The sequence below is a fragment of the Nelumbo lutea genome, chromosome 4 (genome assembly GCF_056320005.1).
Source record: "Nelumbo lutea isolate HS-2025 chromosome 4, American lotus-T2T, whole genome shotgun sequence".
Taxonomy (NCBI): domain Eukaryota; kingdom Viridiplantae; phylum Streptophyta; class Magnoliopsida; order Proteales; family Nelumbonaceae; genus Nelumbo; species Nelumbo lutea.
Genome location: NC_142687.1, coordinates 18,847,025 through 18,865,222, shown reverse-complemented (window position 1 = coordinate 18,865,222; position 18,198 = coordinate 18,847,025). Strand labels below are relative to the sequence as shown.

General features: G+C 40.0%; 1 protein-coding gene and 1 long non-coding RNA gene across 4 annotated transcripts in view; one reads left to right on the top strand and one right to left on the bottom strand.

Annotated features, from left to right (window-relative positions):
* The window catches only part of LOC148854352 (hyperosmolality-gated Ca2+ permeable channel 2.3-like), a 48,720-nt gene extending 41,023 nt beyond the window's left edge, over positions 1-7,697 (bottom strand). The window contains exons 1-3 of one of the 3 annotated variants that reach the window (XM_088983781.1): positions 7,004-7,053; positions 5,615-5,970; positions 4,306-4,701 (exon numbers count right to left, since the gene is read on the bottom strand). In XM_088983781.1, the coding sequence (XP_088839907.1) occupies positions 4,306-4,586 (281 nt within the window). In that variant the 5' untranslated portion in view covers positions 4,587-4,701; positions 5,615-5,970; positions 7,004-7,053. Of the gene's footprint in view, positions 1-4,305; positions 4,702-5,614; positions 5,971-7,003 lie in introns of all 3 variants that reach the window. The other 2 variants (XM_088983780.1, XM_088983779.1) reach the window with 2 other exon arrangements.
* A 3,917-nt stretch (positions 7,698-11,614) lies between these two features.
* LOC148854351 (uncharacterized) lies at positions 11,615-17,183 on the top strand. The gene is made up of 5 exons (XR_016094768.1): positions 11,615-12,074; positions 14,777-14,857; positions 15,693-15,809; positions 15,880-16,062; positions 16,504-17,183. It is a non-coding gene; the product is annotated as an uncharacterized LOC148854351 (long non-coding RNA).
* The last annotated feature ends 1,015 nt before the right edge of the window (positions 17,184-18,198 follow it).

Sequence of the window (18,198 nt, the reverse complement as noted above, 5' to 3'; positions counted from 1 at the left end):
GTCACTTGTATCACAGCAACGTGTGTTTGCCCTTCTCCTAGGGCTGAATCAGTCATATGAGTCCATCAGGGTACAGATCTTGGGTAGTAAAGACTTGCCATCAGTCCAGGAGGTGTATGCCTTGGTGCAGTCAGAAGAAAGCAGAAGAAGTGTGATGAATGGTGTAGAAGGGGAGTCAGTTGCCCTAGCGGTCCGAGGAAATTCAGATACAAATGTCGGAGGTGGTTTTAAAATGGGTGACACTCAGAAAAAAACAGAAGATAAAAGCAAGCTTTGGTGCACTCACTGCCAGAAGGCACGACACACTAAAGATACATGCTGGGATCTCCATGGAAAACCTAAATGGGCACAGGATTTGGGTAAGAAGTCAGCACCGGATCAGGGCAAGAAACCAGGCCAGCAGAATCAAAGAAGGTATAACTCAGCTAATCTGGCATCGACAGAGACTAGTCCTTCCGTAACTCAGGAGAGACATCCCGGTTTTGACCCTAAGGTAGATATTATCAATTCCTTCCGTGAACATTTGGAATTGTATGGTAGGACTCTCCGCCAGGTGGATTCTGGGCCTACTCCTTCTACCTCATTTGCATCTACATTAGGTAATGCCACAGCCTTCCATGTGTCATCTCATACTACTGATTCACCTTGGATTATTGACTTCAGAGCCTCAAATCACATGACCAATAAGTCAAATTTGTTCCAGACATATAACCTTCTCTTTGGGAGAGATAAGGTAAGACTGGCTAATGGTTCCTTTTCTACCATAGCTGGCCGAGGCACCATATCTCTCCCACTTGGCCTTACTCTACCAAATGTCCTGCATGTTCTGAAATTACCTATTAATTTGTTGTCCATTAGTAGTATTACTCACTCTTTGAACTGCTCAGTCACCTTTTTTCCGTCTTCATGTGTGTTTCAGGATTTGACCTCGGGGAAGACGATTGGTAGAGGAAGCATGGTGGATGGTCTCTACATGTTGGAGAATAATGTTGGTCTAGTGGTGACTGAGTCCACAAGTTCGGCGAGTAAGAGTCAGGCCTATTTATGGCATAGTTGTTTAGGTCATCTTTCTTTTGAATCGTTAAAAGTTATGTTCCCAAAGATTTTTGAGTCCTTGTCAGTGAGTCAATTACGATGTCAAACTTGTCAGTTGAGTAAGCATTGTAGAAGCTCTTTACCTTTAAAAAATAAAAGATCTGAATTTCCATTTCATATTGTTTATTCTGATGTCTACTTACTGCGGCTGGCTATAAGTATTTTGTTACGTTGATTGATGATTATTCTCGATACACTTGGGTTTATCCTATGTGATCTCGAGATGAAGTGCCACAAATTGTGAAAGATTTCCAACGCATGGTGTTCACTCAGTTCCAAACGGAAATTCATATTTTCCAGTTGGACAATGCAAAGGAATATTTCCATAGTGATCTCACGAAGTTCTTTGCTTCGAGTGGGTCACTTTAGCGAAGCTCTTGTGCCAGGACACCCCAACAAAATGGTGTGGCTGAACGAAAAAAATCGTCATCTACTCGAAGTTGCTCGTGGCTTGCTGATTCATATGAATGTGCCGAAACAGTTCTGGATGGATGCAGTATTGTGTGCGACATATATCATCAATCGCACGCCCTCTCGGCTACTAGAGTATAAGGCCCCACATCAGCTCCTGTTCCCTACAGCCCCGCTGTCCACCATTCCGATGCGTGTCTTTGGGTGTCATTGTTTTGTCCACAACCTATCACCTACTCGTGGTAAACTTGACCCTCGGGCTATTCCTTGTGTTTTTCTTGGTTATCCCTCATCTCAAAAGGGGTATCGTTGTTATGATCCCATTGCCCGTAAGTACTATGTTTCCATTGATGTCTCATTCTTTGAGAGTCAACCGTTCTTCTCGGTTTCTCCTCAGGGGGAGAGAAGGGTTGATGAGAAACAGGCGACAACTCAGATTCAACTACCTCCTTTACCCGATCCTCCTCCGTTTCGGGTTTTCCATCGTCGTCATAAGAGCCAGCAGAGTTCAAGAGCCGTGGAGCCGGACACTATGCAACCAACATCATCGGATTCACCCGAGGCAAATCCGTCTCATCAGCCAGGTACACTTGCTCCCATTGCACCTTTAAATGTTGATTCACATGTCCCCAATGATCTTAATATTCCTATTGCTAAGAGAAAGGGTGTTAGATCTTGTACCACTAATCATCCTATCTCTAACTTTGTGTCCTATGAGCATGTTTCACCCTCATACCGTGCCTTCCTCTCCTCTGTGGACAGTGTTCCCATCCCTAAGACCGTGGCAGAAGCTTTGTCAAAACCTGAATGGACAGATGCAATGCAAGAAGAAATTGATGCCTTACATAAAAATGGTACGTGGGAGTTGGTAGATCTTCCTGAGGGGAAGGAACCAGTGGGGTGAAAGTGGGTGTTCACAGTGAAACACAAAGCTGATGGAACTATTGAAAGGTACAAGGCTAGACTGGTAGCAAGAGGCTTCACGCAGGTATATGGAGTGGACTATGCAGAGACTTTTGCCCCTGTAGCGAAGATGAACTCCATCTGGATTCTCCTTTCCTTGACAGCAAATCTTGACTGGGATCTTCATTAATTGGACATCAAGAATGCCTTCTTGAATGGTGACTTGGAAGAGGAAGTGTACATGACCCAACCCCCAGGGTTCTGTGCCAGAGGCAGTGAACAAAAAGTGTGCAGGTTGAAAAAGTCCCTATATGGATTGAAACAATCACCTCGGGCTTGGTTTAGTAAGTTCCATGTAGCAGTCCAACAAATGGGATTCAAACAATGCCAATCAGATCATACCTTGTTTGTAAAAAGAGGTGAAGGTAAAATTGCAGCTCTTATTGGGTATGTGGATGACATAATGATCACAGGAGATTGGGAGGCTGAAATCCAGAGACTAAAAAAATTCTTAGCCACTAAATTTGAGGTGAAGGATCTAGGCTCCTTACAATACTTCCTTGGAATTGAAGTTGCCCGCTCTCACAAGGGCATCTTTATTTCCCAACGGAAGTATGTACTAGATCTACTAGAAGATACAAGCAAGTTGGGGGGTAAAACCATCTGATTCACCTATTTAACCTAATCACCATCTGGGAGACAGTCAGGGAGAGTTTTTGAAAGATGTAAAGATGTTCCAGAGACTTGTGGGGAGACTTCTATATTTGTCTATGACCAGGCCTGATATTGCCTATGCAGTGGGTGTCTTTAGTCAATTCATGCACAGCCCGATGACAACTCACTTTGAAGCTGCAGAGAGGATCTTGGGATATCTCAAAAAGTTTCCTGGGGCCGGTTTGTTGTTCCAGAAACACAGTCACTTAAAAGTGGAAGTATATACTGATGCAGATTGAGCAGGAGCAGTCAATGACCGAAAGTCCACCAGTGGTTATTGTGCCTTTGTAGGAGGAAACATTGTCACATGGAGAAGCAAAAAACAAAGTGTGGTGGCTAGATCCAATGCTGAAGCAGAATATAGAGCGATGGCTCATGGGGTTGCGGAAATCATGTGGATAAGAAATCTGTTAGATGAACTGGGTTTTGAAGTAAACAATCCTACTTCACTCTACTGTGACAATAAGGCAGCCATCAATATTGCTGCTAATCCAGTTCTGCATGATAGGACGAAACACATTGAAGTGGACAAACATTTTATCAGAGAGAAACTTGAAAGTGGAGAAGTGTGCACACCATATGTCAACTCGGAAGAGCAACTTGCAGATATCTTCACCAAAGGTCTTCATCATGTGCGGCACAAAGATTTGTGTGACAAGTTGGGCATGATTGACATCTATGCTCCAACTTGAGGGGGAGTGTTGGAATAATGTTAGAATAACTTAGTTGCAGTTGTTAGGGCCTGTTTGTCTAATTAAAGTGTTTTTTTTTATTTCGTTTTTTATTTCTGTTATGTCTGTTATTGTACTCAGGGGCACAAGGGTCTTTTCCCTTGTTATTTCTGTCGCCTTGTATATATTAAATAAACACTGGCACCGCCAGTACTGTTGCATTGCAAACTCTCTCTTTTCTCTTCTCTTCTCTTCTCTTCTCTCCTCTTCCACCTATCTCTGGCCGGCTACACTGCCAAGATGGCTAATCCAGAAGGTGGGGTTCAATATGTACCCAATCCAGAAGGTACACTAAATGATACTCCTCAAGCCTGGCCTCACATTTTCCCATATCAAAGCATTTTTCTTCAAAATTTTCATATATGTGCATTTTATGATTCTTTCCACTAATGCAAGCAAAAAATTACTCACTAAATTGTAAGCTACAATGATTGGAGAAATATAAAGCTACCTGAATATGAAAATACGCATTAAGACCACAGCATCCAAGCCTGTTGTTGACAAGATTTCCTCCTCTGAAAGTTGCCATGCCCTTCTTACCCAACCAGGAGAAGGCAATAACCTCTCTATGTTGGAACAACTATTTTGGTGAGGTTTTCCTTCAGCTACCAAGCGTGGTCCATACACATTGGCATTACTTGGCTGCTTCCTCAGTATGGAATATAATGTGAAAAATAAAATGCAAAGGCCAAGATTGATTCCCACAGAAGTTAAAAGAGCAGAGACAATCATTACTTCAAATTATTATCAAAAGGAGGTCAGAATACAGTAATAATACTATTAATCCCTCCTTGCAATTGACACAAAGAATACCACTGCCCAAATTCAACTTTGAAAAGATGAAGACCTGCAGAGAAGAGGGGAAAATGTTGTTAGAAGAAAATCACTTAATTGTATCTTTCTCTTCTCTTAGACTAGGATCAGTAATGAAAGCAGGTAAAAATGATTTTAATGTAAGAAGTCCCAAAACAAACAAGGAGCTACTAGGGAACAATTATTCTGGGGTTTGTCCTACAAGGAACTTGTATAAATTCTAATGGGTGGCTAGTGAAACTAGGCAAAATGATGGAGTGTTCCTGGCACACCACTTTGTACACACTATTTTTTAAAACATATAAATAAAACTTTACAGTTAACTGATACAAAAGAAGCCCTTAAAACAAAATAAACCATCAGTAGGAACCTAGGGACATTCTAAACAGCTAAAATGATGGAGTGTTCCTGGCACGCCACTTTGTACACACTATTTTTTAAAACATATAAATAAAGCTTTACAGTCAACTGATAAAAAAGAAGCCCTTAAAACAAAATAAGCCATCAGTAGGAACCGAGGGACATTCTATACAGCTAACAAGATAAAAAGAAGTCCATTCAGATGTTTTGGTCATAAAACTGAAACCCCATAGCTCCACCAGTGAGAATGGGAGTTCTTTCTTTCTCTTCCTTTCTATTATCAGTTAGTATTCTTTTCTAATTAATCCTTACAATAAGAATAATAAGGATAAAAGAGGGAGTAGAAACACAAAATCACACACACACAAAAAAAAAAAAAAAAAAAAAAATCAAAGTTGGGATACAAAGGGATGACTCTGAAGAGGAAACTATAAGAAAACCTAAAACAATAATTACACTAAAACAAGCTGTCCAGGAACATCAGGCCACTATTTTAAACTTCACTTGGCTAGGCTATCTGCCACTGAGTTAATGGACTTTGGAATCCGTGTGAATGAGGTGTTCACCCTGGAAGCCAAGCCACCTACCTCCCTAACGAATGTCTCAAACACAAGGTCCGTACACCACTGAAAGTCTGAAACATGAAACAAGTGCAGTTGACCAATAACAGCCTAGGTTTTCCATCCACCTCAACCCTCTGAAAACCCAAGATAAAGGAATTCAAAAAGCTTTTCTCTGATGGAGCTCTCCATTTCTATTGGACTATAATTGACCATAATTACCAAGGATGAGCCCAAGAGGAGTCTCATTTGATTCTATATTCCTTTTACCAAAAAGAACCAAGGTCACCAATAGAACACCAAATTTGAGCTTAGTAGCGCTCCGGATGGATGGGTTCGCTCCTGGAAGGTCCGAGCCTGCTGATAAAAGAGCTCGTTATAGCCTGCCACCACCAAGCAATAAAGTCCAGTTAAAATCTTAAACTCCTACCCCATTAGCATCCAACGGGCAACTCTGCCCGTGACAGGGTTAAAGATAATCTCCTCTGACACCCCTGGGCTGGTAGAAAACATTCTGGAGTTTCTGGCCTCACAGATATGTATCTTTTCCCGCCTATTAGGAGGCAAGATGAAGTTGATCTCAAAGAGATCCAAATGTCAAATATGTCGTCAAAAACAGCCACTACACCAATAAACGGAGCGGCACGAAGTAGTTTCAAAATATTGTGGCAAAATCCCGACGATGCACATTAGAGGAGACAACTCCCAAGTTGGCATATTGCAGGAATTGATTTACACACACCACTTCCCAACTAAAGTGAACAGACCTGGACAAGATGGCTTATCCAGGAAAGCCGAATGGTTTATCATCGACACCGTTAAAGAAAGAAGAACAAGAGAAGAGTCCTCCCGAATTAAAATCCCAAAAAATGAAATAATGAAAATTATTATAAAAGCTCAAGACACTTTTATTTCATCAAGTAGAGTAATAACTCCTTTCCTTCTAGCATTTCTTCTTCCACTAAAAAGATCAACACTCGTCCAACAGCACAAATAATCTTTATAGCCAGATATAAACTTGACGATCTGAAAACTAGTTGGCAATGAATTGTAAACATAGGAGAGGGAAAATTTGTTGCATGAGTTATTCCAAACCATCTTCTAGAGACCGTTCTGATCAAAAGTCAGAGTTCAGTAGTTAAAAGCATTCTGCTTTATAGATAAATACCAAATTTGAGGCCAGCTGAGTGTTCTTAACCAAGAAAATTAAAAAAAATGCGAGTGCCGAAGCAACGACCAATGATGACGAATAGTTAACCAGGAGAGAAACAATTACAAGTGGAACGACAACGAATAAAAGAGAAGAAATCCAAACAAATGGAAACACCATCAAAGAAGGAGGTCCAAATTATACCGAAAAATTAATCATATTAATTAATAACATTTCTCAAAAAGAAGAGAAGATCGAATTCGAACCTTGTTTGGTTTACAAGAAGTAGCAAAACCAAATGTTGAAGCAGCTGAACTGGTTAGGACGTCTGGTGGGTTGGCACCTTTAAGTAGAGAGCACGCAGTAAAGGAAGGGATATTGAATTCTGGGCGCCGATTTGAAACGAAATTACTAGAAATGCCCCTGGAAGGATTTGTTACTGTGAATAAAGGAATAGGGAGATTTTTGGTAACAGGATTTCTCTTGCAGGTTGCAGGTTGCAAGTTGCAAAAGGACAATGTAATTACTGCGAATACGGAGTATTTGTTGGTATTACCAACCAACACATGACAGGAGATAGGTAATTAGAGAAATGCACACAGCAACACATTCCACATGGATACTGCCTTCAGTCTTCGCTAACCAACCGTCAATCGCACCATCTGTTCTTGATAAAACGTGGTGGATTCTCTGCATCATGCAATTGCAAAGAACCCAGAGCCAGGATCGCTCGTTTTGTGGGAGCCACTACTACTGCATAAAATCTTAAAATAAGTGGAAAATTCCATTTCATTACTCAATTCGAGAGTCCGGATCATCCGTTCCAGCCCACTACCAACATGATATTACATGACACATTTCATGGCGGATCTCACTTTCATAGTGGGTCTCAGATTTATGATGAGATGTGGTAGAGGGTTGGAATGTATTTTATCGATAGAAAATCTTAACTCTTAAGATGTAAATGATTGGAATGTATTTTATTGGTAGAAAATCAGTGTTGAATTAGTACCGAATTTTTAAATATATGACTGCAGTACCCAAATTTTGAAAAAGTGTCAAATTGGTTCAAAACGTTAATCATGTAAAACAACGAAAATGCCCTTGTTCATGTATTTAACATGCTTTTCATTCTTTACTACTTTAAATTCCCTTGTTCATCTAACATGTACAATGTATACGTTCTACCCAGTTGTCATGGTCTAACATAGACTAAATCTTATTTACACTTGGCAGGCTTATATTGAGTGGTAATATTATAAATATATTAGAATGAAGTTTCAAAAAAATGATGTTCCTATTGGTAGACCACCAAAAGTTTAACATACTCTTTGAGAATGGGTGGTCAATCTCTTCGGGTGCCTAACCTTGGCACTCCTAGACCAAAACTCCCTTGTGGAGTGGCCCTGGTTAATGGCTAGCATGGCTATCAAGGTTCCTCATAGGCATACACATGTTCATGGGGATAGTGCATAGACCAACACTACACAACGCACATCAAGGGGATGCTTTCCATGCGGATATGGCCTAAGCAAGTCCCTACACCTCGTCAGCCCCATGCCTAAGCTATTCGAGCTACCCCAATGCCCACAGCACACGGGTGTGTTCAAGCCCAGCGGTTACCTTTCATCATCAACACAACATGTGCCTCGCATCATTGGCACCACAGTTGCCTCACATTATGGCCTTCCCCCTTTGGCATGTAAGTGGCACCTCCCATGGACCGACAAGAGCCACAGATAGCTCTAGCCATGCACAACGAGGTTATGATCCAGTGCCATTGACCTCGATGGAGCCATTCATCGGACCACGCATGACCCTTACACACACATCAAGCTTGTCCTGGCTGCACATGGCTTGGACGCCGCACGGGTTTCTTCCACTACAAATCTACCCTGTGACATAGTGGCCTCACCTAGCTATTTCTAGCTACTTTTCTACCACTACACATCAAACACCAGCAAACGCTCATCAGATGGAGGACGTTTGGATAGAGTCATGCATTCCCCCAATCTCTACTGTCTTTGTGTTCGCTATTTCCTCCACTTTCATACTCTCACGCACCAAAAGGATGCAGACACCCTTGGCATGTATACGTCTATGGTTAGTCATCATAAATATGCAATCCCTACTATACGTCTATACTATCAAATTAATCAAAACCATCTAGAAAATTCTAAAAATAAATCAACGTAAGAAATCAAAACCATTTGTTAGGAAACACATACGAGTGGCTCTAGAATTCATCCAAGCAAAAGCACTTCTCTCCGCCGAAGACGTATCCCAATTCAATATTGAATCAACAGAAGCCCTTCTCATTCTCCCACTATTTTTCTCCACATTTTTTCTCCTAAAACCCTTCAATCACCTTCAAATTATCTCTCGGCATCTCAGTCCACCTCTATCTCTATCTCTCTCTAAGGATTCCCTTATTTGTCTCTTTCACAAGATTTTAAAAGGTTAAAGGCAGAGGCAATGCGATTGGGTGCTAAAGAGGCGAGACGTAGGCCTCAAGGCAGTTTGAGGCGTAAGTCTTGAATTAAAAACTTACAAATTATGAAAAAATAAATAATTAAAGTTTTATATAATTATTTGTCACTTAATGTATCAATGGTTCAATAATTGTTGATTGTTCAAATCTTTTTGAAGGTTTCAGACAAATCTTTAAATGAATTAAACTCATTTTCGTGGCTGTCATGATAAAACACCATTGATGGTTGTGACAAGAGCTGCTCATGGAAAATGGCAAAACGGATCCAGATTCAATATTATATTATGAGTTTATGACAACATGGCAACATGTATCCAAGCACCTCATTAGTTATCAGTTATCACAACACTTACTATCCGAAAGTGAAATTAAAAGAAAGTAGCACGCCAACACTTTTGAGTCTCTGACCTCCCACAAATTTGTCACCCCACCAAGCTGATAGTTTGTGACAAAAAAAAACGTTGAAAAGGAGGAGGAAAACCTGTACACAAGATTCAATAAGAATAAGGAGGAGGAGGAAGACTTGTATGCAATCAAACAATTTGATTTCATCCAATATTCTTGTCTTTTTGAATCTTGAGCTCGGCCTAAGAAGTAGAACATAGAAGATAAAACAGAGAACATTAGAAGAGAAATGAGTTCGGTCTTCTTGATTTCAATTGAAAAACAAAAACAGAGAAATGGGATTTTGGTCATCGGAAACCCTACATTTTGAGGTTTTTACTTTTTTTTTCCAAATTTTTCCATACTAAAATCCAATTTTCCCCACCCAAAAACCCTTTAACTTAAGGCTACCACCTCAAATAAATTGAGGCGAAAGGCCAAAGGCCAAAGGCCTATGCCTCATTAAAACTGAGGCTTATGTCCCTTGCTTTGAGACTAAGACTACTGAGGCTAGGCGAAAATTGGCCGCCTTGCCTCACCCGCCTTTTAAAACCATGCTCATTCGAAGGCTTTCAATGAGACAACGGCTTAATAATCAGGCAAGAACACTCCTCCAACTCTTGCAGTTGCATTTGGCACCGTCAAAGCAATAAGCGCTTCATTAAGCGTCAAACCATAAGACAATCCCAACGAACTTTTGCCAAGCCACTTAATGAAGTCGCAATCCTATCACCGATGCCCGTCTTGATGAACCCCTGAGCAAACAACTGACGATCAATCAAATAACCATGCTACAGGGATAGATAAGCCACAGAGAGGTCTCGGAGAAGCGCTCAGACTTAGAGCTATATCTACTACTCGTCTCTCCCCCAAATGATGTTTTGAAAAAGCTATTTTCCTTTTCCTTCTATATTTTGTTCTTCTTCACTTTGTGGCAGTAAATACATTTTACTTTTCCCTCAGTGTAGCCCCAAAGAACATCATTTTCTTTTTTCCCTCTACATCTTGTTCTTTCTCAGAGCATGGACTTGTTTTTCTTCTTCTTTTTTTTTTTTTTTATCTGTCAATGAACCTAGCCGAAGAAGAAAAGCTGAGGAGAAATGCTATCAAGGGTTAATGGCATCATTGGGTCGGGGATGGGGATGGAGGGCAAATTTTATCCCTAACAAGGATGGGGTTAATTTCAGAATCGAGGTCAAGGATGGTGAATATGATCCCTGCCCCAAACCAATCCCGTTGCCATTCCTAAGGAACCGTGAGAGAAAAAGATGATGTTTTATGGACCAAGAATGTCGGAGGAGGAGGAGTAGACAATAAAGATGAGATAGGCTCTCTGTTTATGTTCAAGTCCATGCTTGAGGATGATTGGTACGTGAACAACAATGGAAACCCATCTCATCATGACCTTCAAACCATCCAAATCCATCACAAAATCAAAGGCATTGCTTTCTCTTCCAACCAAGGGAATTTATGATTGGTATGTGTATGGGGACGACCCCTCCCCATACACTACATTCATTAGTATCACTTGGTCATCCTCGTCACCGGAATTGCCAAACTTGTAATGGCAAGTTACAAGAACCCTCTTCAATTCAAAGTACCCTTCTCTTTCTTCCCCGTAGTAGTAGTAGTAGTTTTCCATTGCCATATGAAATGGGGAATATCCTTCAATATGATATTGAGGATATCACATGATGGCTCAATGTTATTATGAGTCTTAAGGTAGAAGATAATGAACAATATTTTGTTTTTAAGGATAATTTTGACATTTTGAAAACTTTTAACTTGTACATACCATCACCTAATAAGATAATTGACGTTAGAGACTAAATTGACATTTTGGATTCTACATGACACGTCTGAAAATTTAGATACTAAGTTGACACTACCCCCAATTTTGAGGGTAATAAAATGGAACTTTCCATAAAATAAATAGGGAGGGATCCACTGTATTATGATAGGTGGCGCCTCTTTCAAAAATCAAAGAATTGTTTCTCCCGGTAATTATGTCCTATTCTAAAATGCAAAAATGAAAAATCAATTGGTTGGAACCGTAGCCACAGTTCACAACCATCCTCCATGGTCGACCAAGGAAGACATATTTTGACCCTAAGTCGAGAGCTCTAGTGCACGTGGCTAGTAACATGATACACATACAAACAGCGGAAGGAGTCCAGAGTAAAATTCCTATTCCACTCTCTAGAACTTTATTTCTTGAACCAGAAGACGGATGGGCGGCTTTCCAAATGCAGGAACTGGAACCACAACTTATTAAGGAGAAGTCTCAGGAGATCGTCATCAGAAAATTGCCTTTGGATCCTTATACTCCCTCATCGTCAGGCCACAAAGCTGCAAAGAAAGACACTAGCGGGGTTTTCCCTTGGGAAGAAACGTTTGAGAACCTTTCCCCTTCGGGGAGTGAACTACTACTTGCGGTACTACTTTTCTACAACCACTGTCAGGTGAGTCATCTATTTGCGTCTACTGTCGATCTTTGGTCTGTTTCCTATACTGATTGTGCCTGTTTTTATTGCACCTGTGTTTTTCTAATACCCACGTTTACTATCCAAGCTCATAGCTGAAAATACTAAAATGAGGTTTTTGATCTGGAACATACGTGGGTGCAATGACCCACACAAAAAACGATATTTGAAAAAACAAATAAAAGAGAAAAATCCAGACTTAGTTTTCCTATTGGAAACTAAAGCGGAATATCAAAAAATGGAGAAACTTGGGAAGACTCTAGGTTACGGAGAGGGATGCGGAATAGAAGCAAAGGGTTTAGCAAGAGGGTTAATGTGTTATTGGAAGACAGGCATGTTCATTGAAATCGTCACAATTACAGAGAGAAATATCATTCTGAACATAAAAAATGGACCATCAGAGTCTCCTTGGTAGATATGTTTAGTGTATGGTTACCCAAACAAAACTAAAAGAGCCAACTATTGGAGGGAATTCAAAGAGCTCATTGGGAATAAAGACAATTGGATGATGGTGGATGAATTAAACGACATGACAGAAGCCCAAGATTATCAAGGATATAGTACCAGACCGTGCCAAACCTCCAAACACCTAAGCAATTTAATCCAAGAGTATGCTCTTCTTGAGATTGAAACAAAGGGGGTTAAGTACACCTGGTCAAATGGGAAAAAAGGATGGCTACATGTAAAAGGAAAATTAGATAAGGGTTTGGCAACCCCTTGGTGGCATGAAAGATTCCCGGATGCTAAAATTAGAACTTACAAAAATATCTTCTCAGATCATGCAATTCTCCTTGCTGACACGAACCCACATATAACTTCTGGCCCTAAGCAGTTTCACTTTCTACCTATGTGGGCCGAGGAGGAATGCGGTGATATTGTTAAAGAAGAGTGGCAATTAAGAAATAATCCAGGAGGTGTGTGTCAGAAGTTAAAAAAATGCAAAGAAAGGCTTGTTAGGTGGAATAGAGAGAGATTTGGAAGAATTGAAGAGAAATTAAAAGAAATAGAGGAAGAAATTCTGAAAATGGAAGAAATGGGGGAATCCAGCGACATCACAAGAAAAATGGTCCTGAGAAGAGAGTATGAAAGGTGGCTGAGAAGGGAAGAACAACTCTGGAGGCTGAAATCTAGAGAGCTCTGGCTTAAGGAGGGTGATAGCAACACAAGGTATTTCCACCAGATGACAAAGTTTAAATGGAACAGAAACTCACTAGAGTTTTTAAAAAAATGAAGAGGGGAATAATCTAACATTGGAAGAGATTGCACTAGCTTTTAAAAAACATGCAATTTCGATAAGTGGACCCCAGTCAGAGGAGAATGTTGAATTGCATGATCTGGTTCAAAGCAAAATTTCAGAAGCCGAGGCTGCCAATTTAACAAGATTACCATCGGATGAGGAAATTGAGGGAGTTGTTAAATCCATGAGAGCCTACTCAGCACCAGGACTAGACGGCTTTACTCCGTTCTTTTACCAAAGGTACTGGGGGCTATTAAAAGAGGACATTGGCAAATTTGTTAGGGAGTTTTTCACTTCAGGCCAAATGCCACCAAATCTGAACTCCACTAACCTTGTCTATATCCCCAAGACCAAAACCCCAGAAAAAATCCAACAATACAGACCCATAAGTGTTTGCAATGTTCTATACAAAATTATTGCCAAAATTCTGGTCCTAAGAATGCAACCTCTCCTTGATAAAATAATTGCCCTAAACCAATCAACATTTATAAAAGGGAGACAAGGTGTTGATAACATTCTGGTTGCAAAGGAAGTTGTCCATAAACTAAGAAAACAGAGAAAGGGAGTAGGTTGGGTGGTTTTGAAAACTGACATGTCAAGTGCTTATGATAGAATGAGAAGGGATTTCATTAGTAAAATGCTGAAGGAGATGGGGTTCACAGATAAATGGTGCCAATTAGTTGAAACTTGTATAAATACTCCCTCATTCTCTATCAAAATAAATGGCACACAAAAAGAGTATTTCCAACTGAATAATGGGATTAGACGAGGGGATCCTCTATCGCCATATTTGTTTATAATAGGGATGCAAGCTCTGTCTAGCCTCATTGAAAAAGCAGAACTGAACAAGGAATTACAAGGAATCAAAATCTGTAGAGGAGATACTGCTATTAGTCATCTTCTTTTTGCTGATGATTGCCTAATAATGTGCAAAGCACTCCCTCTCAGGTGAAAAAAGTGAAAGAACTCCTGAAAAAATTCGAAAATATTTCAGGGGAGAAAATAAGGGTGCGTTTGGTTCATAGGAATAGGGGTCCGGAATCGGAATCCCATTCCCATTCTAGGCGGAATGGGAATCCCTCTTATGGGGGAATGGCCATTCCCGACCCCTCCCCAGGGAATGCGATTCCCATTCCGGATATGGATATCTTTTTTTATTCTTTTGACAAAAATGCCCTCCTCATTTTCAATCCAATTGAAGAGATTGGGAGAGCCGAACAGGGAGAACTCCATTGCCATCTTCCATCGCCGAATAGAGAGCCGAACCAACCTCCGGCGAGGTAAGACCACTGTTAAACCATTATCCTCCTCCTCCTCCTCCTCCTTCTTCGAAATCAACGGTAAGCTGAACCAAACTCCATCGCCATCTTCTTCTTCCTCTCCTCTTCCTCATTCTTTCCTTCTTTTTTTTTTTTCACTAACTGACTGGTTTTCTCTTTTGCAGATCTGCTCCTACTCTTTTTTGGGATCGATCTACTTCTTCACTGTTACCATTAGCGGTTTTTAACACCAGATCAGACAATCGGTGAGTATAGTTGGGATCTGCTCCTATTTTTTTCTGCGATTCATTCTTTGGAACCCTTGTTCAATATGATTAGTTCAATATGCTAAAGCAGATTCTCATTCTTTGGAATCCTTGTTCCCTTCTCATCCCTTTCCCCCTTATTTTTTAATCATCAGTGAATCGCCTTAGCTACTCCATACATTTTATTTGTTTCATGAAATGTTAATTTAATCGATCATCCAGTTTAAGTAATACACTAATACTCATTATCAGTTTGATCCCACCAACGGGGAATATTACCTCTGAGTTGTTCTAAAATTTATCCATAAACAACACTTCTATAACAACCAATTGTGGATCTTCATTGGCCATATAAGAGTGATCAGTACTCTTCTGTTGTTTTATCTTTGATCTTGTATCTCAGTTGTTTTCTGTTGCCCAAGGATAAATTCAAGATCTAAAATCAATGGGTAAATGGTGAAAATAAAAGGAAAATATAAAATAAATCAACTCAGTATTATATCTAGAGATTTATATGATTTGACTTATAGCACACATCCACCAGTGACAGAGGAGAAGAAATCCATAATAGATAAAAAGTAGCTTTCTGTGTATACAGCTTCCATCAAGCCTTGGCTCCTAATACATCCAAACATCTGCTCACAAAAATAAATTAATAATAATACACCCAAACACCCTCTCTCGATCTGTTGTAATAACAACGGATGCCATTATTTCTCTCCTCTGATTTATTAGTACACTTGTTGGGATTGTTTTGGCCAATTCATGGGGTTGAGTAATGATCAAACCAGCTACAACTACTAATTATGTTTTGATTTCATGGGATCATTTCTAGTATACAGCTACAACAAAGGGTGCAGACAAGAATGGTCCAATTGCAATCCTTTCTAGTATAGGGATCATTTCATTATTTGGATGGGCATACATATTGGCTCTTACTTTCAGCATTCAGGTATTATTTCTGAACTAATATCCAATTGTTATTTTCCATATCTGATACAAGATTGCTATTTTCAATCCAGGATCCAAGCTACTTATATGATGTAAACAACGAAACTGCTGGAGCATTTGTACCAGCCCAAATACTTTATGACGCATTTCATGGGAGGTATCATAATGCCACAGGAGCAATAGTTTTACTCTTTGTTATCTGGGGATCTTTCTTCTTTGGTGGCCTTTCAATTACTACTAGTGCAGCCAGAGTGGTAAGTAAATTATCTCTTTACCTTACTAGGTTGTTTATACCTTTGCTTTTGGAAATATTCCTATAAAAAACCATAATAGTCCAAGCCTGAATATTAGATCCTGATCTGAAAACCAATTTCTCCATAATGCACATCTTATTTTCATTGGCCTTGACGTTGACCTTAAACTTTTGCTGCAAAGTACTTTAGTTTAAGCAGAAAAAAAGGAAGTAAAAAAAATGTTGGTCATGGGCTTTTCAATTCAATCAATTTATTGTCTGACATTATTTTCTTTATATGTACTTCTACATCATTTTGAGTATTCTTATTTTGGAGAGATGTAAACTATTACTCCTGTTAGAAGACCATGATGCTTGTGTCATGTCTGAATGACTTTTAATCTAATACCACTTATTGAATGAACTTGTCATCTCACCAACATTTCACAATTGCATGTTTCAGGTATATGCTCTATCAAGAGATAGGGAGTTCCATTTTCATCTATCTGGAGAAGAGTGCATCCGAAGCACAAGGTTCCAGCGAATGCAGTGTGGCTGTGTGCAATCATCTGCATTCTTCTTGGACTACCTATATTGAAGGTTAACGTGGTCACTGCAATAACTTCCATATGCACAATAGGATGGGTTGGTGGATATGCTGTTCCAATTTTTGCAAGGATGGTCATGGCTGAGAAGAACTTCAAGCCAGGGCCATTTTATCTGGGCAAAGCAAGAAGGCCAATTTGCTTGATTGCCTTCTTGTGGATCTGTTATACCTGTTCAGTCTTCTTATTGCCAACTTTCTATCCCATCACCTGGAACTCATTCAACTATGCACCTGTGGCATTGAGTGTAAGTTTGGGTTTAATAATGCTTTGGTGGTTTCTGGATGCAAAGAAATGGTTCAAGGGTCCTGTTAGAAACGTTGATATTCCTAATGGGAAGGTTTAATTTCTTCATAAATTTGCTTCTGTTTGTTAACGTTCCCATCAAATGAATGTTTTCTTGATTAAGTTAATGAATTGATTACTGATTGCTGATAAAAAAGTTCCCACCAAATGGAGAAAGTCGTAGGGTCCAATTTTCTGTTATTGTAGTTGACAGGTCTTTCTTGTGATTCTTTAAGGCATTAAAAGGGGCAGAATTGGAAACTTTGGCTGATTCCGATTTCAATTTCTAGTTGAACCAAACAGCAGGAATCGGAACCAAACAGAAGAAATCGGATTCTGATTCCGATTCCTGATTGAACCAAACAGATGCCAGATGCCAGGAATAAATCATTCTGATTCCGATTCCCGGAGGATTCTGATATCAATTCCGATTCCAGCTGCGAACTAAACGGACCTTAAATCTCGCTGAATCTGGTGCTATGTTTAGCAATTGTGTTAATAGGAAAAAGAAAAAAAAGTCATGCTGCAGCTACTTCAAATGAAAAGCCCTTGAAAGCCCACGAGAGGTATCTAGGAGAAAAGTTATGTTTTCAAAGTAAAAATGTTGCAGTTGCACCCCACCTAGAGCTGATGGTGAAAGTAGACCCCAAATTGGCAGCTTGGAAAGTTAGATTCCTATCACAGGCTGGCCAATCAAAATGGAGAAGGTTGAAAGAATTTTTTTGTTTTTTTTTTTTTTTTTGGGGGGGGGGGGGTTTCCTCGACGAAGACCAGCATGCACACCATTGCTTGGCACAAGCTGTGCAGACCAAAGAATGAGGGAGGGTTGGGCTTCAGGAGGATGGGTGATTTTAACAAAGCCCTATTTCTCAAACAAGTCTGGAGATTACTTACTAGCAATCGGGGATTGTGGGTGCAGATTATCAAGGAGAAAAAATGATTCCCCATGGTGGAAGAAGGTGGCTGCATTATTGGGTGAGACGAAAAAATGCTTGTTTTGGCAGGTTAAGGATGGTACAAGGGTCCAAATAAGCGACCCATGGATTCCTACTCTCCCGGAGGGTGTACCCCAATTCAAAAATGGTGTACAGGAGCCTACAAACCTAAACCGGGTTTGTGATATCATTCTGGAAAATGGAAGCTGGAACATTGAGCTCCTAAGGAGTTTGTTCACAGAGGAAACAGTAAATCACATCACCCAGTTGCATAGATCGACTCAGAATAGCGAAGACAAACTGGTTTGGAAAGAGTCTAAAACAGCCACATAC